Consider the following 24,532-nt stretch of genomic DNA (forward strand, 5'->3'; position numbering starts at 1 on the left):
ATGGGCTTAAAGTGTGCCAAGAAAACATCCCCCACACCATTACACCACCACCACCACCAGCCTGCACAATGGTAACAAGGCATGATGGATCCATGTTCTCATTCTGTTTACGCCAAATTCTGACTCTACCATCTGAATGTCTCAACAGAAATCGAGACTCATCAGTTAAATTAAAATTCATGATTCATAGGAACAAGAAGGAATAATAAAAGGAAGCATCATTATCAATTATGTTTACTCACCATCATTCTGTGCCAGAGAACCCACCTTTACTGGTTTGTCACTATACAAAAAGACAAAAGTGTGAGTTTTAAAATCATTTTGCATGAGTTTTAATTATATTGTTATTTTCTTCATATTATATCAATATTGGTCATTTGAATTAGAGGAAATATGTCTTTCCACATTTACCTGGAAGTCTCTTTGGCATTTGTACTTGGCCCTTTCATTAGAGCATGTTGAACAAGACCAGTAAGACTGGCTATCTGCTGCTCCATAGCCTTTATTCTTTCACTGTAAAACACAGGTCACATGTGTTTGTTAGACTTGTTAGACATGAGTCTAATGGTCAATAAATAAAATTCCATAATTGATTGCAGGCCATTCAACTGTGGATCTAAGGAGTATTAAACAATGCTAACAATGGAAAACGATGGTCAAAGGGGCACCAGCAGGGGAATTGTATTGCCTTAATGCCTTTCTCTGTTTCTAAGGGCAAAACTCTGCCAAACTTCGATTTTTGAGGTATGAATGACAGCATAGCAATGTTGGGCGTTGCTCTGAGGAACTCTTGTCCTCTTCTCAATTTCACTTCACCACAACATGACTAATCTGATATTTCCCCCCATCAGCCATTGATTCCTTAAGCACTATTTGAACAGCATCGTGGGAAGTATTATAACTGTTTCCTTGTTTTATTAAGATCAAAGAAAACATAGTATATACTCTACCATTTTTAAGTTTTAATGTTTTTACCATTAACAGTATTTTACCATTTAAAACAACTCTCTCCTATTTAAATATATTTTAAAATGTAATTTATTCCTGTGATGGCAATACTGAATTTTCGGCAGCCATTTCTCCAGTCAGATGATCCTTCAGATATCATTCTAATATTGGTGCTCAAGAAACATTTCTTATTACTATCAATGTTGAAAGCACTTTGTGCAAATATATTGAGCAGCACAACTGCATAACATTTTATTCAGGATTCTTTGAAAATACAAAGAAAATACATTAATAATGTTACAAAATAAAACTGTCACTTTTTATACATTTAATGCATCCTTGTTGAATAAATGTATGTATTTCTAACTCATCTTAATAATTTTGAACGGTTGTGCACGTACAAAAAATATCAAGAGGACATGAAACCTATCCCTGACATGAGCACGAAGTCTCTGAATAATGTGCACAATGAGCTGCAGAAAATGTAAAAAGCCAAATTCACTCTCACCTCTGAGGATCTCCAGCTGCCACATGACCTTGAAACGTCCTCTCTCCATGACCGGGCGGAAGGTCGGCGAAAACAGAGGAGGCCATATTGCCTCTCACCCTTGTCACCACCTCCATGGCTCCATTACTGTCCTTGCGGAAAGATCTTCGAACAGGTGACACCCTTTCCGCTGCCACACCCTGTGAGGGCATGTGGGAGTTCTGGCCTGGGAGCATGTCAATCATTCTGACCTCATTGACCCTATGAGGGGAAGCAGGTGGAGTTTTGGAGCCCATCGAGGCGAGCTGACTCTCGCTGTACTTGCGAGATTTCTGTCTGTAGAGTGAGTGCTGCAGATCCTGGCCATCAGCATATGCGCCGACAGACTTGATGGCGGAGCGGTGCTGGATGTAAGCTGCCCCATCTGGGATGTCTCCGGTATGGCTGCCTTGTGATGAGGCGACACTGTGTCTGGCCTCAGGCGAACCGTACACTTCTGAATAGATAGGAACGCTCTTGCTGCTCAAATCCTCATCTGGTTTTACATCCCGTCGCTCCAGGATGGCACTGGAGCAAGGTGTGATGGAACGACTGGATAGACGGTCCCTGGGTAAGGTGGTGCCACCGGACATGGCAACAGTGTGAACTAAAGGCATCCTGGAAGGGGAGGAGGGCATGGAGCGGGGTGTAGGAGGAGACATGGAGCCCTGGACTGAATGAATGGGACTGTGAGGCAAAGTGTGCACTGGGCTTTGGCCTCCCGGCTGCTGTCTGCTGCTGTAGAGTCTCTCTCTTGTGATCTAGAGATAGACCAAAAAAACACATCAGAGGGAATTTGGGTAGCACAAGCCACACAAAGCAAGTTTTCGGGGGGTATGTAACACTTCATTGTCAGAAACAACAGGTGTAAAACAATGGTCATCAGCTGGTTTTGCTACATCAAGTGGCAACCCAACATGTTACCAAATTTGTTTATTATACCATCATTTCGTGATGCACCGTAATTAGTTTTATCCAAAATGGAATTGTTTTTTTCCCCCTCTCACTTATAAAAGTTGATAAGACTATTTATTTTACAATAACTACGCATGATAATATGGTGAGTTGCATTTTGCTTTTTAGATTGCATTTTTTTACTCCAGCTGTCCGTGACACTATGATTCAGAACATCATCCCACTGGTTAAAAACTGCTGGAAAACAACTTTATGACAAAGAAAGTCAATGGATATGAAAAGGATCTTTGAATTTAATGAAAAGGAACTTTTTATTACATATTTGTCACACACAAAAAAAAAAGATTCATCTTTATAGAGACGTTTTCAAAGCAGGAAACTAAAAACAAAAACTGTATTGTGTGACTGTGTTGATATGCTTTATGTTTAGACAAGTGTACAGATATGAACAAAAGATTGAACCAAAATGACAGACAATAGCCCTGCCCAGACCTGTCTTTGTACAGTGGTCATGCTTAAGCGTGCAGTAATAAAGCCCACATACAGAGTGCGTGCAGGTGTATTATCCGCCATTCAGGGCAACACCACTCTCTGCATTAGCCTAAAGATGAACAACAATCTCCAAACCTGTCCTTATAACCTCTAATCTAGTTTTAGACCACATTCATAAGAGGAACCAGTAATTGCACTTAATGTAGTTAGTTGATGATTTGGCTGAATGCTTATGTCCTGATAACTGTATCAAATGAGTGACAAGACAATACAAACTGCTTCAAATAAAATACCTCAGAGTTAAGTCTGTCTGTCATTGCTTCTTAAAGACTTCTTTAAAGAGGCTTTCTGTTAGAAATACACTAAGTTCTCACGAAGGACAACCGAACTGAGTCAGGCATGTTTAAACAGGTGTAGCCATCGTTTCATTATTGTATTATCTAAGCACAAAATAGGTGTCTTCTTTCAATAAGTACATAGAGACCTCCATAAAATTGGCTTAATATTTCTCACGTGATTAGAGAAACCAAATTTACTACAAACATGCACGTCTAAACATAAAGGTCTTTTGGACCTTTAGTTCGTCACATGCCAGAAGTGATGCAAAGCACCTTGGAAAGCAAATTCTGAGAGCACTAGCGTACATGGGTCTATAAATAATGTATATGAAGGACAAGCTTCAACTTTCCAGAGATTTAGAGCGTTGATAAACAGCTAAAATGAAAGGCCAATATATCATCAAGCCCAAGCATTACAGAAAATGGGTCCTTTTTTACAATCCTTCAAAATAAGTACATTACATCAACAAACTTGTCCATGCATGTTTGCTTTCTCACACTCTCAGAGGACCTGTTTTGCACATCCATTTGTTTTTCTAGTTCCTATCATCCTACTAATCTTACATTTGGTTTAGTTGGGAAAAGGGTTTCCTGATACCACACCATGTGGGCAGAGCGCAGTGTTTTTGCACAGCTGTTCCATGCAGCGAAAATACAGTGAGGTCCCAGGTTGGAGACCTTATGCAGGTTATTGTCCCATAAACACAAATTGACAGATGTGCAAAGCACACTGCAGTGCGTAGAGATAAAATGGGAGTAAATGGCTGGCCATTCCAGCTGTGAAGGACAGGAAATGTGGAACATTAACACTATAGGCACATCCTTCTGTGGAAGACTAGTTGGTCAATTAACTAGTCGTTGATTAGGGACTAAATTTAGGAGACACACAATTTTGCAGAGGGTTTCCGCTTTGGTGTGCAAACTGTCATAATGCTAAAACCCTCTGAAAGATGTTATGTTTATAAACTCATCCCCACTACTGCTACTCCGGCTATCAAAGCATCACTCCTAACAACAAATTCAATAAAATGTAATGCATTTATATCAATTTTATAACTGCCTGCTGTGAGCAAAATTCTGTAAATATTCACCACTCTTTTGGACCAGTTATTTCCATAACTTTTCCCTCAAATAGTGGATTTTCAAAATAATTTCAAAGGGAGTAAACTCAACTAAAAAATATATATATTTTCTATAGAAACTTCAATGACTTCTTAAACATTGAAGTTATTATTCCATCCCTTAAATTATATTTAAAACGCCCTGATATTTCCAGATATTTTGACTGGTAACCCTGTATGCATGGTGATTTATGTTATGTAACCATGTTTGACTGGAGTCAGGTGAACGTAAATCTAAGCCAGCCAAATTACAGAGGGCTTACTAGTGGACTAGTTGTTCTGACAACCTGCTGAGTTGATTTTGCAAATATGCACTTTTGCACATCCCTAGTCTAGAACAATTCTTCTGAACAAACTGTGCTCAAGGAAATGTTCAAAATCCAGTTAACTGCATTAGGTTGGAAGCAGGTCTGTTCTATTGATATAGATGTGTATCATCTAGCCACCGTTCTTCACAATAGATGGGGTTATAAAAGATGCACAAGCCTCAGTAAACAGCAGGCTGCTTGCGTTATGGGTGGCGTGGTGATGCAGACAGGAGCTAGTCCCTTCTGCACTCTCATTAGAGCTGAGAAATGTTAGGTCAGACGCATCCACTGCTGTGCTCTCCTGAGAGCTTGACCTCAGTTCATCCCTACACCCTGCCCAGGAATTTCCTTGGCTTTGAATTATGCTCTTTCAAATCCTCCACGGCCTGCTGAACTTAAGATATGGATGAGATAGCTGGAGACACTGCACTCTTTTCCCAGAAGTGCTTATAATTAGATAAAGCAAATGACACCAGAGCATCCCAAATGTTTAATTCATCCCGCTACTGGCCTGAAGAAAATAAAAAGACTACACTTTTTAATGTTCTTTTTATGCATTCCAAAACTAGATCTAGCAGCTAAAGCAATATTCAATAATATTAAGATACAAAATCTTCCTACTGTACATGCGTAGGTCAATATCATAAATTGACAATGTGGTTCATGGAAAGCAGATGGGTTTGATTAGAGAGCAAGATGCTAAGAGCATGGTTGCAATTAAATCCGTTACTCAAAACAAATTCCATTTGTTGCATAATAAGATAAGGAACATGCATTGTATGGCTTTTTAAAATGTGTTCACTGTTTAGCTTCATTGGTCTCTGGCAAAATTTTGCATTATCTACATTCCTGATGTCAGACAAATCACTTTAACACAGTGTGGAAACACTATTGTGCCTTTGACTTACAGCAAAGATCTCAGCAGAGTCAACCTGTTTTGCTAAAGGCAATTGGCCATTATAATTGTGCAGCAGTGGAGAGACCAATCAGTGGGCCCCCTGCCAACATTAATGGGTGTGGCAAGTATTTGCTTCAAAATCTGAGCTCTAAAGAACAGATCAGAAACTTAAGTTTCACGCCTCTGCCACCTGTCAACACTACATGCAAACGGTGTTGAAAAGGAAAAGAGCTTTTTGAGTTGATGATGATTTTTTGAGTTAAACATGAAGAGTAATAATAATGGGACAGCTCTGTGCGCCTGGGGTCACACTCTGTCACTCACCCTAATATCTCCATTATTGGCTCTTGAATTGTGATTGAAGGCATGGGCTGGGTCTTTATGGTACACTTTCAGACAAGACTGTGATGTGATGTTCCTGTAAAGAAAAATATTTTAGAATAATATTATTATTGTATTTAATATAATATACAATACACAATAATATACAAATTTTCAAAAGGTTTGGGTTCAGTAAAATTGTAAAATAATATCTTAGGCTGCATTCATGTGGTCTGAAATAAAAACGGTAATACTGTGAAATATTTTAAATTTCAAATCACTTTTTACAGTTAAAAATAACTACTAATTTATTTATGTGATGGCAAAGAATTTTTTCAGAAGACATTGTTTCAGTCTTCAGTGTCACATTATCCTTCAGAAATCATTATTATTTGTTGAATTAATGCACAAGAATCATTTCTTATTATTATCGATTGTAAAAACAGTTGTCCTGTTAAATATTTTTTTGGAAAGCATGATACTTTTTTATGATTTTCTGATGAATATTAAGTTCAAAAGACATAATTAATTTTAAAATTAAAAAAAAATTGTAGCAAAGCAAAAGTATTCATTGTCACTTTTTTGACCAATTCAATTAATTCTTGCTGAATAAACATATTAATTTCTTCCAAAAAAAGAAAAAAAAATTGTACAGACCCCAAACATTTGAATTGTGGTGGATATATATTTTTTGTTGGTGGTAAAAAGTCAAAAGTGTTTTGGTGCAAAATAACAGCATTATCACTTTGACAGAGAGGTAAGAAGCATGTCAACACAAGCTACCTCCTCATAACTATAAAGCCTGTTAAGAAGCCAAGCCCATCCTGTGCCAAACAACACACACACACAGAGAAAAACAGACCGAACACATTCTCTTTCTATTCCTACTGACTTATTAGGAAGCCGCAGGCCAGTGAAGAGTAGGGTGTGGAAAAGGGAGTCACCAAACAGTTTGAACTTACTTCAAATCAAAAACTGCCTGCAATTTTCTGCACTTAAAGGAGCTAAACGCAAGTCTCTGAGTTTTTGCAGAACTACGCCCCCTCTGGCGACAAGCGAAACTGCAACCAGAGCTGTGCGCGTTCATGGAGGAACACACACACACATACGCACGTTTGCACGAGCTGTTCATAACTAAGGAGCATCAGCCGCACACTGTGCGGCACACATCTTTTGTTACAGTCATAATGAGGTAATACAGTAATAAATCTGCAAGTCATTTTAAATATATGAAAGGAAAGGCATTCGAGTAAATTACACACTTGTGTGAGAGGGGGAAACGGGGGTAGTAGAAAACTTCGGTTTTTGTTTCCATCTATCTCCCTGTGCTTACTGTATCCACTTATGATTGAATTATTATGGAAACACGTTCAGTTATCACTTTGTATAGGCTATTACCCGTTTGAGCCCTAGAGACGACCGGAGATCTCTCCGTTTGTTGAAAGCTTCCCGGTGTTGACTCTCGTCTTATTCCGACGCATGGCACTGGACAGACAGAAGTTTTATTTTCTGTCTCACGTGGAGTTTGCGTTGGGGTTTGTAATGAGCTACAAGCCGGTCTCTTTCCGCGCCATATACAGATTTAATGAAGTGCACGTCACCGAAAGCAACAGATATGAGCTGGATTTTATTAATCATCGGCTAATTTCAAAATCAGCAAAGACAGCAATAAGAGAGATCGGCAACAGAAATGGTAAGATCATTTCATTTCTTTACTTTTAATGAAGATGGTAGTGTTAAGCGTCTGCGACTTACTTTCACTAATTCACTTTGATTTGCGATAGATTGCGGCGCTTGATGAAGGGGCTCAGCTCAGCTGCTCAGGTGATGCGCATCGTCATATATGACTAATATCATGACATATAGCTTGGTTTCAACAACCAGATGCATTTACACTTGTCCAGTTTCGTCTGGAATACGGCACAGACCACGTCCTCAAGTGGTTTGAGCGATCGAATTCAAATCCGTCTCGAATGCGTTTCGGAGGGCATTTACACCCTGGTCTTTTCACGATCGAATAGCTATCCGATCACAGAAGACACATGAAGTGACCAGGTGTAAACAGCCCCTTTGAATCCATCGTCTACTTTTGTGGAAAGCTGACTAGAGTTGTGTCGCTCGAGTTGTCTTCTCTGATACGGAGAACGGCGGCGAATAGCTACACGAACCTGCCAGACATAGCCAGGCGAGCGTGAACGCGCATGACGTCACGCCCAGTCTCAGATTCGAGCCCGAATCCCTCTTATATATTTCACTGTACAGGGTTATAGAGGCGATCGCAGTGATCAAAGAAGGGCTCATTCAGCCCATCAGGCGATTGTTTAAGCATGTATGGGTTAGAAAACGGCTATTTTTAACATGAAAAGTTGCGCAATGCACCTTTAAGAACCAACCACACTGTAAAATGGAACGTCTGTGATCATTTTTGCAATATCGTATTCAACATAATCTAACGTGCTGTGGATTGCATGTGACACTTTTAAGATTCATGCAACAACAAAAAGCACCCTGGTATACAACACATTTAGTGCAAGAAACCCACCTGACATCAGTCAACTCATAGTACATATTCCTCATGTCATCTTTGATGTATATAGCCACACTGGGGGACTCCAGTGTCTTCATGGTGAGATGCTGGGGGAAGGCACTGACAAACAGAGCCCTGAGGTTGTCTGCACTGGTCACGTCGTTGGGCATTCGGATCTGTTTTGTCTCTTCTCCATACTGCAGGTAGAGGACACCTACGAATAAACAAAATAAGATATTGATACCAGCATAATATGTACTCTTATGGAATGAGTAAAGCTGTATAAGACTAAAAGTTGCCCTAAATGCTTTCAGAACAGAATATAGACTAATAAGTCTACCATACATGGTATATAATATAATATATGTATCATATAGTAAAGTATATATAGTATGGTATCCAAAAGGCCAGCTGGCAAAATAGCAAAGAATTAAAAAAAAAAAAATTATCAACATTTGTCTGACATGCCCAAAATAGGCAATTTGACACAATGTGTTGGAATTTACATTACACACTATTTCTTTAATAATCGTGCTATTGAAATGGTTTCAGTAAGATTGAATTCACAATAAACATTGTGTTAAAATAACAACAGCTACACAAACGTATTGATCATCAACTATATTGTGCAACATAGATTTAACAATTCTCTTAATCAACTAATATACAGTATGTTTGACATCAACTCTTCCTGAAAACTTGATTCGTAACTTAATCAATATTACTTCAAATATATCTATACACAACAATGAAGAAATTCAACACCAAATCATAAAAAATTGGGACATTTTGTAAAATTTTCTAAGAATCTGTGATTTGTTCATTCTATTTAACCTTTTATTAGCTGACAAAAGTACAAAGAAACGTTTTCCAAAAAACAAATTTTGATTTTGATGGCTGCAACATACCCCCAAAAAGTTGGGACAAAGACCAAATAAATGTGAAAAGATTATCCAACTATTTTGAAACAGTCCACAATGAGCATGTGAATTGGTAATAGTTGAGGGTGTAAAAGTGCTTATCAGTCTTTTTAAGCAAAGATGGGTCATGGCTCATCACATTTCTCAATGCAAGATTGCAAAGCATTTATGCTTTTCATCATCTTCCATATACGTAATATTGTCACAAGATTCAGGAAATCCAGAGAAATCTCAGTCTATATTGGGTAAGGTAGACCTTTGTGGAATGTGCAATTCAATTATGTTGGCCAGTGAAAACATTGGAAGGCTTTTCTTTGTACTTTTGTCAGTTAAAAAAGTTTAAAAAGACTGAACAAATAACATATTGTCCCAACTGTTTCTGATATGGAGTTGTAAATCAAAGACACTCCCACAAGTGAAAACACTGAGTCAGAACTGTACCTAATGACCTGTCCTTGGTTTGGTTTGATGACTTGACCACGGGGAGGCTCGCTCGGGAGCGGCTGCCACGGGTGAAGGCGGAGGGGGCTTCTGCCTCCGACATGGCCTCCAATGACTCAAGGGAGGCCAAAGAGAGATGCTCCCCTGGCTCCCCTACAGCAGACTGAGGGGTTACACTGTGTCCAGAACTCCTGATCTACAAGACAACACAAAATGATCAAAGAAGAGGTTAGACAGAGCATTTAGATTTGACAAAAGACAATATTTTTGTGTGAATAACTCAACCCTAAAGATATGGGCAGTGTTATTTAAGCATTGTTTCTATACTATTATAGTATTTATTAATATTTTTGAATTAGCTTTTACAGTACCTGTAAAAAATAAAACACTTTTTAAAAATGTTATGAAAGAAGTATCTTATGCTCACCAAGAATGCATTTATTTAATCAAAAATACAGTAAAACCAGAAATATTCCAAAATATTATTACAAATTAAAAGAACTGTTTTCTAAATATATTTCAACTGTTTTCAAGAGCTTAAGAGACATTAAAAACATAAAAAAGCCTTGTTTCCAAACTTTTGACAGGTTCGGTATTATATATATATTTTTAAATATATATATATATATATTTATATTTTGCTTGAATATATTTTTATTTAACTTGTAGTAATTTTAGTACTTCAACTTAAGCTTATTTTATTTCAGTTAGTTGCCAAGGCAAAATTTCTAATTTTCATTTAAGACTTTTAAACTTTTCTAGATTTCTGTTTCTGTTTTTATTTTTTAAATCTAATTATTCTAAATTTTATTTTGTTTCAACTTTATAACAATTAACGATTTTAAACACTGTTGGACAGTATCTATTCTGCACTGGTAAACATTTGGAAACAGTTTATACGTTTATTAACAGTGTGGGGTATTCTAAATGTCAAGATGTGAGCAGAGGGACAGTCATAAACTTTAATGCTCAATGAAAGGCTATCGAAAGATCAGAGAGAGGATGGTGGAGAAAATCGAAATTACAGACAAAGGTCTATTCAGTAAAATAATAAATATCTGAGAGAACAAAGGCAAAATATAACAATACAATTTAATTTAGTATTATTCATCCACACTTTTAATTTATGTACCTAAATTAAGAGATTAAATGAAAACAATTAACAACTAATGACAATGATGAATACTAAATAAAAAAGGTTGCACCTTTTTTTTTGCATGGCACGTGGATATACAACCGTCAATTACGGCTCAGTCATGTAATTTAGCTCACATTAAAAGAAAAATGGATTGATTTATCTCCAGTGACACAAAAGCAGTAAACACACAAAGACCAATTAGAGTGCTCTGACAGAGTCATTTTCCTTTGTATTTATAATCACAGACCAAAGTGCATCTACGTGGTTGTCCTTACATTAACACCTTGCAGATGTAGGACGATGATGGATATGCCGAATTCACTGAGGATGGGTTTTCGCCCAGAGGCTGGAAGTCATTGCTTTCTTCTCAGCAATAGGAAGAAGCGACAGGCAGAAGGACACATATACTGAGTCAGAGAGCGTCTCATCACAATGTCAGCACGCACACTGACCTGCTCTGACATGCACGCCTGTCAGATTACCACCCTGCATGACCCAAAGGAACTTAATCCTTTACTGCACTGCTTCATTTTTGAATGTGGTTTTGGTCACAAAGCAATTATGAGGTCAGGGGAGAAGCACACAATTACACCTTAGACTCTGCGTTTGACGCAGGCATTTCCGAAAGCGTCTCGAAATGTTGCTGTAAACATTTTTTCACAACTATATTTAAATCAGAGTGTTATTTTGCACATTTACTAAGGTTTTACACATCCCCACAGATTAGTTCAACAGGTTCTGTATATTTTTTTATATATTTCTTTTTCGCTTTTGTATACTTTTATTTCACTTGTAGTAATTTTAGTACTTCAACTTCAGTTTATTTTACAAAGACATGTTTTGACTGAGCAAATCTCACTGAGCAAAATACACTTTAAATGTCATGTACTATGCAATTTTTTAAAAAATTATGTTGTATTGACAAAGTTCGGGAGGAGCATATTCAGATAATTAACACGGGTGGAGAGCACTCAGCAATCAATGATAAGAGGTGTAGAGATTAAGCGGTCTCTCCTCAATCCATTGACAGTTTTGCAGCATCCCTCCACCTCCCCTTCTCCACACACTTCTAGTCCTAACATTTAAATACGGGGGGACTCTGGATTCAGGCCGAATCCCGAGCTTGGAGCCCCTACCCCCCAGATAACATGCCAAATATGCATTAAAGGGATACTCCACTTTTTTTGGAAATAGGCTCATTTTACAACTCCCCCAGAGCATTCAGCCGATTTTCTGATATTTAGAAGAATATCAGTAACCAGACAGTTTCTGGTCTCATTGACTTCCATAGTAGGAAAAAAATATACTATGGAAGTCAATGAGACCATAAACTGTCTGGTTACTGATATTCTTCTAAATATCAGAAAATTAGCTGAATGGATTCGAAAACAGTAAAACTCAACTATTTAACTCTGGGGGAGTTGTAAAATGAGCCTATTTCCAAAAAAAGTGTATGTATGTATAGTGTGAACTTGTGAAAACAATACTGCTATACTTTTGGGATGATCTCTGCTGAAGGTAGTCTGTATTAGAGATGCGAACTCTCCATGACACGCTGTATGCAAGTTGATACTAAGAGTAATGGTTATTATTATCGCTCAAACATGTACTGTACGTCTAGCACATTTATATAAAACAAAAACAATGTAAAAGTCGCGCAGTGGAATAAAAATAAACATTGTGTGAATATCCCCTTAAAAATGATTAAAAAGGTCTCATGTTTAAAAACCCAAGACACAAGGCACTTCAACAGAAGAAATGCAAGGTCTAGTTTGAAATTGAGTGCCATGTTTTTAGAATGGTGTGTCATGCGAAAGATTCTGCAAAGGGCGGAATCACCAACTTGAAGTACATTAATGCGAAAGTACATAAAGTTTTGTGACGTCAAAAACTATGATGACTGCCAGTGCTCTGGCAATTCACTAGGAAGCATATCCAAAAAAAAAAAAACGTTCATTCTGAAGGTCCAGGCTGAGACTTGAAAGTGATGAATATGAGTTTGATCTTATCTTTGCACAGGTGTTGCATTGTGAGTCTCCTAACAATCGCTCCGGTGTGCAAAGACAAGACATGAGCAAATAATAGGCTTTTATGTTGCCTTGAAAAAAAGTGCCCAGATTAATGGTGCATGACAGCTGAGATCATTTCAGACATGCATAATGCAACTGTACGTTAAACATTTTATTGTGTGAATTAAAATAAAAAAAATATAGGTGCATTCTCAAGATTGCTTACCTATTCCACATGCATAAGCAAGCTGTGCCGACATACGCTGGCACACGGGCATTGTCAGAATGGGTTACCTGCAGAATGCCAGGAAACTGAAAGAGGCCTGAAAACAGCAGTTTAAAGCATAAGGGTGGGCTTGAGGGGGGCAGGTCGCACGGTTCACTGCACTCTCCTCTAATCACAGGCAGATGAATGGCCACGGACCATGCTTCACCTGAGCTGGTCTAATGCCAGATCTTTGAAAGCACTGGCAGGGTCAGATAAATCATACCTCATTCTTTCTGGGTCTGGAGAATATTGAAGAAAGAAAGAACGAAAGAGTGAAAGAGGGATGAAAGACACACTCCTTCCTGCTGGATAGGCTTCAGTTTAATTCAGTGCCAGGAGCGTGATATGATATTACTCATGGCTGTGCCCAGCAACAAAGAAAACTTACCAAAACTATGCTAAAAAGCAATATATATATATATATATATATATATATATATATATATATATATATATATATATATTATATAAAATATCAAGAGACAGACACATTGCACTGAAAGAAACCAGATATTGGGAGCGAAAGCGATTCTTTCAAGTTAAAAGAAGAAGAAAAAACCCCAAGAAAAGTACTCTGGAGGCACTGTGCACATAACATGGTAAAGTGATATTGTCAGATGGTACATTATACTTTTCTTCATGGTATTTGTATGGTAGTACTCCAGAGTCCTTAAAAAAACAACATGTTACATGTTCAAGACACTTGTGATTTTACCAACATTTCTTTGGTTTTTTAGGGCAGTATAGTTTTTTTTTTTATCTCATAATATGATAGCTGCCATGATATTAGAATTGTTTAGCATACGCAATAATGCATACAGTATTTTGATCCAAAAGAGAACCAGTATGTCGACTTCTCTGCTTACATGTTAAGTTTTCACATGCAGACTCGCAAGACAAAGCGTTCATTCATTATATAAAAAGCCCATTTCGTTTAATGCCCCCATGAACGCGTTATTTAACTAAAACCTATACAATATAAGTAAAATAATTTTCTTCACAACAGAACGACGAGTTGAGACGAGTAGCCTACAGTTTACACAAACTGATTTGCACTGTAAAACAATTGTCATTTTAGCTTGATTCACAATACCTTGATGCAAAACTTCCACCTTGAATCTTCAGACAATGGAGCAGGACATATTCCAGATAATAAACAGCAAATGTCAATATCAATAAGTGTGGTTTCCTGCCTGGGAGTAGTACATCGCTTAAGAAGTTTGTCTGCAGTCAGTGCGAGGTGATCTTTGAAAGAGTGACATCAGCGTCTACACAGAGACAACGCCCACATTTGAACTTAGCCTACCTGAAAGACTTGTTGGGCTCTAGAGGTTGCGAAACGCGCCTTCTTGTTTACTACAACCAAGAGCACGTCATACCGACAGTTAATATTTAAATATAAAAATGTATCACAACCACTGATCTACAACCTAGTCATTGCAGTGATCAATCCTCTCCAGGCTACTTAATTCGGATTGGTGGGACAGAAATCAAACGTTTTCGAAAAACCTAATTTTGTTGTGTTGTGTATATTGTCTCTTAAACTAACAATAACATACTATTTCAACTCAAGTCAAAATTTCATGTCGACTTATTACACGTATGTTTTAGGCTATAGTAATAATTGATTTATAATTTATTTATAAACATTTATTAGAGGATCAGCCCCATGAGATCTCGTGACACATCTCGTTTTCATGGGGGTCCTCAGTAATATGTCCAAACAATATAGAAAAGTAAAACAACAGAGTAGATACAATATACAAGTTACAAGAAAAACCTCAATGCGCACTCACACTCATCACACGCACCCCCGCGCGCCGCACACGCACACACACACACACACACACACACACACACACACACACACAAGCTCTCACTATCCCCACTCTTCACAGATAGAGTAAAGTAAATCACATTGATTCAATTTAAATGTTTATAAATAAAATCCTATCAAACGGCAGCAATTGGCCAATAGCAAGTGACGTTTTGGCCATCGTGACATTGCAGGGTCGCTCACATTTGTAACGCGCTTTATTCTACACACGTGCACGTGGGATTTTCTCTTTGTATGTTCTGCTGTTGGCTATTTGTTGTACTTGGCGTTTGAAAGCAACGATTGATACTAGAACTTCTGTACTGAAAAATACTAGAGAACTGATATCAACAGGTCCACTTGATGGCAAGGTAAGCATTTGATATATATGTTCACGTGACACGTTTTTAGTGTTTATTCAAGCATATTCAAACAACCCTTGCAAGCTATAGTAGCCTATTACACACCACTAAAGCTTATCGAACCATCAAAGATACAATGAAAATGTCATGCGGAAACTGGCATAAATAAAAATGTCAGTGCGTCTTTAATCTCTCAAGAGATACACGTGTAGAACAGGAAGGATATTCAGTCATTGTGCAACGAAATATGGAATCATATCAGTGTGTTGAGGGACCAACTGTAAAGGTTCTTGGAACATTAGCTCATGGAAATAGGCTATTTAAATATATAATGTCATGGAATTTACTACATTAGGAAATGAGATTAACAGAGAAAATAATGGAAATTTAACGAAAATATTTATCCACAATAATTCACATCATTGACAACCCTTTGTTTTTGTGCTTCCCTGCTGCCATATTATTTTATCATATACTTTCATCTCTTTTAGATGTTTCTTCTTTGATAGTATAGTAATTAAGACCAAGTTGAAAACCTAATTTAGCATTTAGTGGAGGTTTCAAAAGCCAACCAGAGTAAATTTTTTATTATTTCAGAGCTAAGCTTACCTGGTCTCTGAGTCTTTCCTGGTGCCCCATGATGACAGAAGCGTGATGGGGATACTTCTGTTTCAGATGCTCAAGAAAGGCCTCTTTTTTATGGTCCATGTTGTAGGACTGCATGATTATCACGTCCCTGGCAGTACGAGGCCCTCCTACTGTGTGTCTCCTTGGCACGGTGCGGGGGTACCAGGGCTCTGACTGCTCACTCTCATCTGCGCTGCCTTGTTTTCTGCTGTGGCTGTTCACATCCTCATTGGAGCACAGCCTCTGGTTGCCTTTTACTGGCTCTTTGATTAAAGCCATAAGAAAACATAGGAATACAGATTAGATAGGGACACTCGGTGGGCGGCTGTACTTGGCTTGAGACCTGCAATTAATTAGTGTGATAAGCAACACAGTCAAGGCAATGACCGGCTTAGAGTCAGACAGCTACTGGCCAAGAGAGCAATTACTGAGCAAAGCTACAAACAGGCTATTTGTTTCCCATAAACAGCTTGCACCTTGCCAAAAGAGGTCTCTGAGCACTCAGTGTGATGGCTCATTATTAGCCTGGGCTGACTGCATGGCATTGAGGCCCTCCAGTGGGGACTTTTTACAAAGCAATGAGTCAGAAAGCCAATTCCATTCAACAGTTGCATATGACATGCAGTTGTTGATTAAAAACCATTTAATAAAACAAAATATTGCTATATAATAATAAAGCTTAAAGTTAAATGAATAAGGTATGTTGCCTTGGCAAGTAAATAAAGTAAGTCGAAACTGAAACTGAAATGAAAATAAACAAAAGTAAATTTTTTTTTAAATGAGCAATAAAAAAGACAAAAGCACATAACATGTTTGCTAAAATTCAACCAAAACATAAAAAATTGAAATATTATTTAAGAATATAATTGTAGATAATACTAAAATACCATATGCACAGTTAGTTTGGATAGTTGAATAAAAATGTTCTTATATGGGAGCCATTTATTCATTTTATTATATAACAGCTTAACATCTAAAATCATTTTAGATACTGTACCATGATACTGGATAATATATTGCAAGCAATGCACAAAACTCAGTAAAAAGTTGTCTGCAAAAAATAAATTTCCATCCTTCATGGAAACTGGAAGGGAGTGAGAAATGGCACAGAGTTCGAAATGCAACAAGACAGGCGTGTGCTGACTCCCCCAAAACATCAGCTTGACTATAAACAACCATTCTTAATAAGCAGACTATTCCATGGATCTTCAATATCACATTTTTGTTCTGGTGAATGTGCCAACAGGTTTACTGTAAAGAATTATTGCCTCATTATTGGCTATGACAGACACATTCCATCATGGGAAGCTAATGGGAGAGACAGGCAGTAAACCCATCTATAATTTCCTCTCTCATGGTAGTCATTTGGCGTCTCAAGCTTCTTGTTAGGGAAAGAGTTTAATGCTTAATGAGGACATCTAGAGAAGAAACTTTCATCAAGAGATAGGAGCTATTCTATGGTATGTGCTGCAAATTACTCCTTTTTTTACTGTGCCAGTGTCCTCCCTTTCTGGATAAGCTTCACTGAGGAGAAAAGAAGACAAACTTTATGTACTTTCATGTGACCTGTTTGTAGTACAAGATTAATATAGGGCCTGAGATGATCCACACACAGACAATAAACGGTGAGATTTGTTTTGTTGGTCTTTCTACAGGCCTAGTCTTTGACTTTCCCGACCTTAGCTATCCACAGCCTATAGCTCTCTTATATGAAAAAAAAAATTAGACACTTTAAAATGACTTGTTTCTTCACAGAGACATAAAGAAAAATCACACTGTCAACAAGACTGAAGAGGGTCAGACCGATGAAGATGAAAATGTATACTGTTTGCATGCCTTTGCACTTATTCCCCCGTAAAATATATTGCACGAGAGAATATAAATCATTTTTCTCATTTTTGTGCAGAAAGTGTCAAATATTGTGAATGAGGTATGTTGAGGAGGAGTGATAACTTACTATCTGTACTAGAGGAAAAATGAAACATTTTTACAAGGAGCTTCCCGCCTCCGACCAGAAGAGAGATGTTCCCTCCATTTTCACAACCCATTTGAGAGAGAGAAAAAAAAAACCCTGATTGGTGTGTTATCAACATCAGGCATCTGGACAGCCCCCAAGAGGAAGGCCACAGTTAATGCTGCTGAGTGGTCATAGATAACTGATGAAAGCCAGCTGTTCCTATGGTGATTATGAATGAATGCCTGATTGTTGTTGGACTAAAACATGCACTTCTCTGAAAGCTATCTTACATAGAATAACTGCATTATTAGTATATCTATGAGGAAGATGGGGGGCATGTTGTCATGCACATCCTTAACCTTCAAATGGTCTTCGTTTCCTGTTTACACTTCTGGGCTTCGGCATGTATACAACCCCAACAATTGATCGAGTAATTTTACAAAAAAATATACATTTTTAATCATACAAATAATATATCATTTTTTGTTTACTTCTCATCTATTCATTAATGCTGTGTTTTTGGAGATATAAATTACTTTTATACCACACAATTCCTCAACTACACCATTAGCTTGCATATGAAATATTATTTTCTTTTTTATTATGATACATTGTATTTATGCTCTAGTACTAGGCCTTCATTTCTGTGTTAAAATTTTCAGATTTATGCTGGATTTTTTTTTTTTTGACACATGAAGAAAATATATTTAGTTTTTTTCACATTTCCCATTCATTTCAAGGTGGAGTCACATTGACCCCGAAGACCAGAAGTGTAAACATTTTTTTACATACCTTCAGAACAACCGAATCAAGCCCAGTTTTTTGTGTGTATAGATAGATAATGTATGAAAAGTTACAAAATCTTATTCCACTGAGATGAAGGAAACCTTTTTTGTATTAAGTAAAAGTCGATTGTGGTCGTATAGACCCCATGACCCGATTGAGGGCTACAAGATTTGCAGATGGTTGAGATGTTGTATTACTTTATTTTAATGTAAAATTGTTACGAGATCTATGATATATAATGAATATTATATAAATGTACATTTTTCTATTTGAATATATTTTAAAGTGTACTAATTTATATGATGGCAAAACTGATTTTTCAGCATCATTCCTTCAGTCTTCAGTATCACATGATCATTCAGAAATCAATGTTGATTTTCTGCTCAAGAAACATTTCTTATTACTATTAGCAATGTTTAAAACAGTTGTGCTGCTTAAGATTTTTCATAGAAACTGATACTTTTTGTCAGGATTCTTTTAAGTATGAATCTTTTGTAAAAATGTCTTCGTTAATAGACACTCATGCATCCTTGAATAAGAGTATAATATTTAAAAAAAATTAAATTGGTAATTTTTTTAATTGGTAATAATATTTGTGATGCTCAAAGTGCTATAAGATATGACAATGAAGAGCCCATTCTCACCCCCAAGGCGTCACTTAACTGACGCCTTGGGAAGCATTTGGACATGCTTCAATATCTGACGCTTTAGGCGCCCTTTAGCGTCAGTTAGATGACGCCGTAGGATCGCGTCATGTAAGTGACGCTAAAGGGCGCCTAAAACGTCAAATATTGAAGCATGGTCAAAGGTGACGCCTTGGGGTGAGAATGCGTTGCAATGAACTATTGGCATATTTTATGTTAGTGTCGCAGTGAGCTGTGTATAATAAATCTGTCATTGTTGAAGCATCTTTCCATTCATCCATTTATCATCTACATTATTTTTTTATTGTCTTTTAATTACTTCAGATGAAGAAAGAATGAACTAACATTATCTCCAGTGGCCTTGAAAAGCCCCTGTGGGTAACTTTCTATGTTTACATCCAATTTCTCCCTGTGTAAAACTTGCCACTTAATGGTCTTTTAATGTTATCCAGTTCCAAGTGTATGGATTAATAAAAACGTCCCCCTATTCTTTCACTTCCTCGGAAAACTCTCCTCAGTAAAACCACTGGAGAAAATCCAGGCATTGTCTGTCATTTTGCAAGCCTGTATTTATGGAGAGGATTTCCTCTCTCCACTCACAGATGTTGCTTATGCACATGTGACTGGATGACAAAACTGTATCTCCAAAACTAAACTTAAGCATTATGGTGTGGACATGCTGAGGCACAGCCAGACAGCATTAGCCATTTGTCAACACATTCGAAATTCTCGCTCTGACATTTCATCTGAAGTTTCCCATTAAACGCAGAACTTCAAACTGTGTTTGACTAATGTCTCATCACTCCACTAAGCTGTAAGTGTGGATGATATCCAGAGGTTGAGGGATTTGCTGGTCTGGCTTCACAAGTATTTGCTTTCTTCTGCAAACAAATGTTGATTCCTCTCTCTCTTTCATGAGAGAATTAAGTAGCAGTCACATGGCATGTAAACACATAAAATCTATGGGGTCATTAAAGGGCCAGACAAGAAATTATTTGTTTTTTGGTCAAATAATGCAGCCTTGGTGAGCATTAGACCGAAAATATGTAATGGTTTATTTTTTTTTAATTATTTTTTAACTAATTGGCGGAGAAATATTGATTAAAGAAAATCTACAGTTAGATCCACAGTGAGACAATGATTTCTCAGGCTAGGTCATTATGTGTCTTCCTACCCCTGTATGAGGGTGAAGGTTTTTTTTTTTTTTATGTGAAAAGGAAAATGACTTTCCCTCACTGCAAGCCAACTTCTAACTGGCATCGTGAACATCCTATGGGATTTGACATAACTGGCATGGTTAGAGTGTTGTGTGTATGTTCAGGCTGCTGTGTATCGTGGTTAGTATTCAGTGTGGGGTCTTCAGTTGAGAAAGTATTATGTAGGCTAAAACTTAAGTCATAAAATGTGGGACTTTATTGACTTTTAATCGGTTTTCACTACAGCATTTGCATTATAGGTGTTGGCGCATGTGCTAACCATGATAAGCAGCTTTGCATACTTACCTCCCTGTCCTGTTATGCGAGAATTGCTTTATCTTCCAAATCCTAAACTGTGTTTGGCACTTGTTTATAGTCCATTAATAAATGCTCTGAGTCTTAAGTGTTGCGTAACTCCAGGGACACTGTGTGAATAAAATAAAACCAACACATCAATCATTCTCGTCAACTGACTCAATGATTCCGTGACCTGTTTGAACACATCTTCGGTTAGCAAATTTCAAAGGATTCAAAATAATAGTCTCTGAAATCAGGGCCCAGTTGTTATATAAATATAAAAATCTGGTCAGATTTCAGCTATCGAATTAGATCAAATCTTCAAAATAGGTTGAAAAAAAGAAAAAAAAAGGGATTCTGCAATCGGATTAGATCACAAAATCCTAACAGTTGACGGTTTCTAACAGTTGAATACCTTATTGCATGTCTGTTTGTTTAACACTTGAGGGCTATACGAACATGGCGATGCTACAAATGGGAGGGGGGCATGTTGTTAAAATGTTTTGAGTTTTTGCAAATTAAAGGTAGGGTAGGCAATTTTTGAAGAGACTAGCAATAGTGAGCTAGCTTTGAAAGCATAAGATCTCTTCAGAGCATCTCCAAAGCCATGCCTCCTTCAAAAACACATGAACGTGTACAGAGCATAAAAAAGCATCATGAGAGAGACCGTTAAATTATCTCACAACAAATAATCTCTTATAATCTGAAAAAGTGTGTATCTGGATGAGGGTGATCTAATTTAGCTTTGAAGAAGAAATATGGTTTAGCTAAGTCTGGATTGCAAAACATTAGATTTCCAAATAATTCTGATCCATATTTAACTTTTTAAACAACTGGGCCCATGAGTTTGATGACTTGAGTAAATTTAGTTTGATTAACTAAATGTCTTTGATTTAAAAAAAAAAACAATCAGTGCCATCTAGCGTTTCATAAGGCTGACAGTTCTCAATATGACAATTTGAATGGTTAAACCGGGAAATAAAATATGGAAATACTTTCAAATTAAAATTATTTGTATGTGTTAAAAGAAAGACCAATTGAAATTTGAATATTAACTTCACAAATATTTAATAATATCGAGCCAGCACAGCTTTCTAAAAAACAGTGTCCAATAAAATGATAAGAGTCTGTAATGTAAGTGTTTTTCTTGGCTGTCTTTGAGCTTCACACACTGAAAGGAATGTACCTCCCCTGAAAAACTTATTCCATGACCTTGCAATTATTTTGGTAGCCCCTCGCAGTCTAAGGTAGACCGTGTCCATAAAAACCTGAAAGTGATTTATTAGCCAAGAGTATCAATCTCTCAGTGAAGCAATAACATATTTAAACCAAAATCTAAATTTTTAGCAAGAAAACTGATAAAACTTATCTTCAGGCTGTTCAACTCTGCTTTCCATCAAGGACCAGAGCATAGCCTATTGTTAGAGAACTAACTGAAGTCAAGAGCATAGGATTCTTCCATTAACCTGGCAATGCACTTAGATCAGGACACCAGCATCAACACAGTCAGGAAATATCACCCAGATCCCCCTTGCACAGGCTGTTCCATTCATTTGACTTTGGCTGTTTTTCCAACCCCCATGTAATTCACATAGACTAACAGTAAGCCAAACCCAACTCTCCTCCTCACCTAAAACTAAAACACGGTTTTGTAACAAACTACTCGGAGACACAGAGGTTGAGGATCCAAATGGATTTTTTTTAATGAATGGGTAATCCACAATCGTATTAAAAGACAGGCAAAAGGTCAGAGCACAGTAAATCAGTCCAATCAACAAATAAACAAATAATGGTTGTTTAATTTTCGTCAGTCTCTGTAAGCATTAGACCAATCGTAACAGACTGCGCTCTCTGGCCAATCAGAGCAGAGTAGGCTTTTGGAAACGAGGGATTTAGAGAGATTGATTTATCTGGCGAGTCATTTGAGAATCATTGAAAAATTAGGTGATGTACAACATATATATCATATAGAGACTAGATGCCCTATTGGCCGCTGGGCACTGAGAAATCCGGCCACCATCTTGAACCGGTCGTTTTCCTATTGTGTTGCATAGCAGCAGTAGATTCCAGAGCATATTCCTGCTCAAATCGGCGGACTATCGCTCGGGAATTAGTTTTCACAAGTAAGATTTAAGATTTAACATTACCATACTTTTGGTTGTATTTTGAAAATAAAATATCCCATGTGTCCTGTATCATAGCTACCAGCAATACTTTATATTTGCAGCAAAAAAAAAAAAAAAAAAAAATGTGTGAAAATCAGTTCGGCATTCAGTTAGATATGATTAATTAAATGCGCTGACTCATATAACCTGACTAACAGATTATACCGAGTGGAGTGGATGACCGGTTTAAGATGGTGGCACCACGGCCCCTCCAATAGGCAGTAGCGGTCGATAGGGTGTCTATCTATATGTTGTCTATGATGTACAATATTATGAGAAAATTCAATTTGTTTTTTAAATCTTTGATGCACGTAAACCTGTTGTAGGAAACCTCAAAACAAAACCTTTGAAATGGCATAATAGAGGCACTTTAATAAAATGTAGATACATAATAATGTACCAATAAATGTATACTTCCTGTACAAACATGTGCCTGTTGCATAAAAGTCTGCTACTTCAAATGTATTAAACATTTGATGCTGTTGTTGGACATGAATGAGCCTTTCCTGCTCTCTAACTCAACGCTGATGGCACATTCGCGTCAAATACAAATCCTCCCTAAGTCAGCAAAGCATCGGAATGCAACCCATCCGGCACACACTCACACAAATGCCTCGGCTCAAAAGATTTGGGCTGATGCATGGCCATCAGCATTTCAGCAGACTTCAACAACAATTAAGCCTCATCAACCAGTGCTATTTCATAGACCATTTAGCTGGCTCACAGTAGAGCCCTGCATTCTACCCCATTAGGACTCAAATCTCTGTTAATGTCACAAATATCTGAAGTTGAACCCTGATTTCAGTACTTTGACACTGTCTGCGCATAGCCAACTCATTATTGAGACCCATGAGCATCCTGCATTCATCTGAAAGAATAGATTTTTTTAGATATTGAAAATCTTAGTGTAGACATTTTTCAGTTCATTGCATGTTATAGATCTTATTGTGAACAATTCATCCGTGTGCTTTTTTTATTTTATTTTTTCTCCTAATGTTTAATAAAAATGTAGATCATGTGAAACGACAAACTTCTCACTGATGTCATATGCTGGATTTCTCCAATAATTTTGTCTGCTTAAACCCCGCCCCTTCACAATCAGCTTCAAGCTTTCATCAATTTTTGAGAGCAACGCCCATGTCAAAATCCATTCGTAATAGTTGATAGAACAAAGTCACCGACATACTTTTTCTCTTTTACGATAATCCATTAAACTCGGATTTACGTCACAATAAGAAAAGCTCTTTAATGAGGCTGTAAAGTTGTTGAAGTTACTATAATCCCAACCCACATAATTACCTAAATATAGTTCATCCGCAAATAATTTGCCATTTTATACTTCGACCGCTACAGGTACAAAAGTTAAGTATTATAGGAATACTGGTGGAAGAATACTTTGCTATGGGCCATTCCCAGCACTTGATTTGTTGCATAGCTGCAGTGTTTTTAACAGACTGTTACAGACCATAACTTGTGCTGAACTGGTTTGATACAAAAAAAAAAAAACAACAA

At 37.3% G+C, this 24,532-nt stretch overlaps 1 protein-coding gene across 2 annotated transcripts in view; it reads right to left on the minus strand.

Annotated features, from left to right (window-relative positions):
* The window catches only part of LOC120482320 (sickle tail protein homolog), a 49,206-nt gene that overhangs the window by 13,296 nt on the left and 11,378 nt on the right, over nt 1–24,532 (minus strand). For both annotated transcript variants that reach the window (XM_089131266.1, XM_089131267.1), the window contains exons 2-8: nt 15,958–16,238; nt 9,756–9,951; nt 8,410–8,608; nt 5,871–5,964; nt 1,457–2,235; nt 412–513; nt 243–283 (exon numbers count right to left, since the gene is read on the minus strand). In XM_089131266.1, coding sequence (XP_088987392.1) covers nt 243–283; nt 412–513; nt 1,457–2,235; nt 5,871–5,964; nt 8,410–8,608; nt 9,756–9,951; nt 15,958–16,238 — 1,692 coding nt within the window. The remainder of the gene's footprint in view (nt 1–242; nt 284–411; nt 514–1,456; nt 2,236–5,870; nt 5,965–8,409; nt 8,609–9,755; nt 9,952–15,957; nt 16,239–24,532) is intronic.

The sequence above is a fragment of the Pimephales promelas genome, chromosome 5 (genome assembly GCF_988280905.1).
Source record: "Pimephales promelas chromosome 5, fPimPro1.hap1.1, whole genome shotgun sequence".
Classification (NCBI taxonomy): domain Eukaryota; kingdom Metazoa; phylum Chordata; class Actinopteri; order Cypriniformes; family Leuciscidae; genus Pimephales; species Pimephales promelas.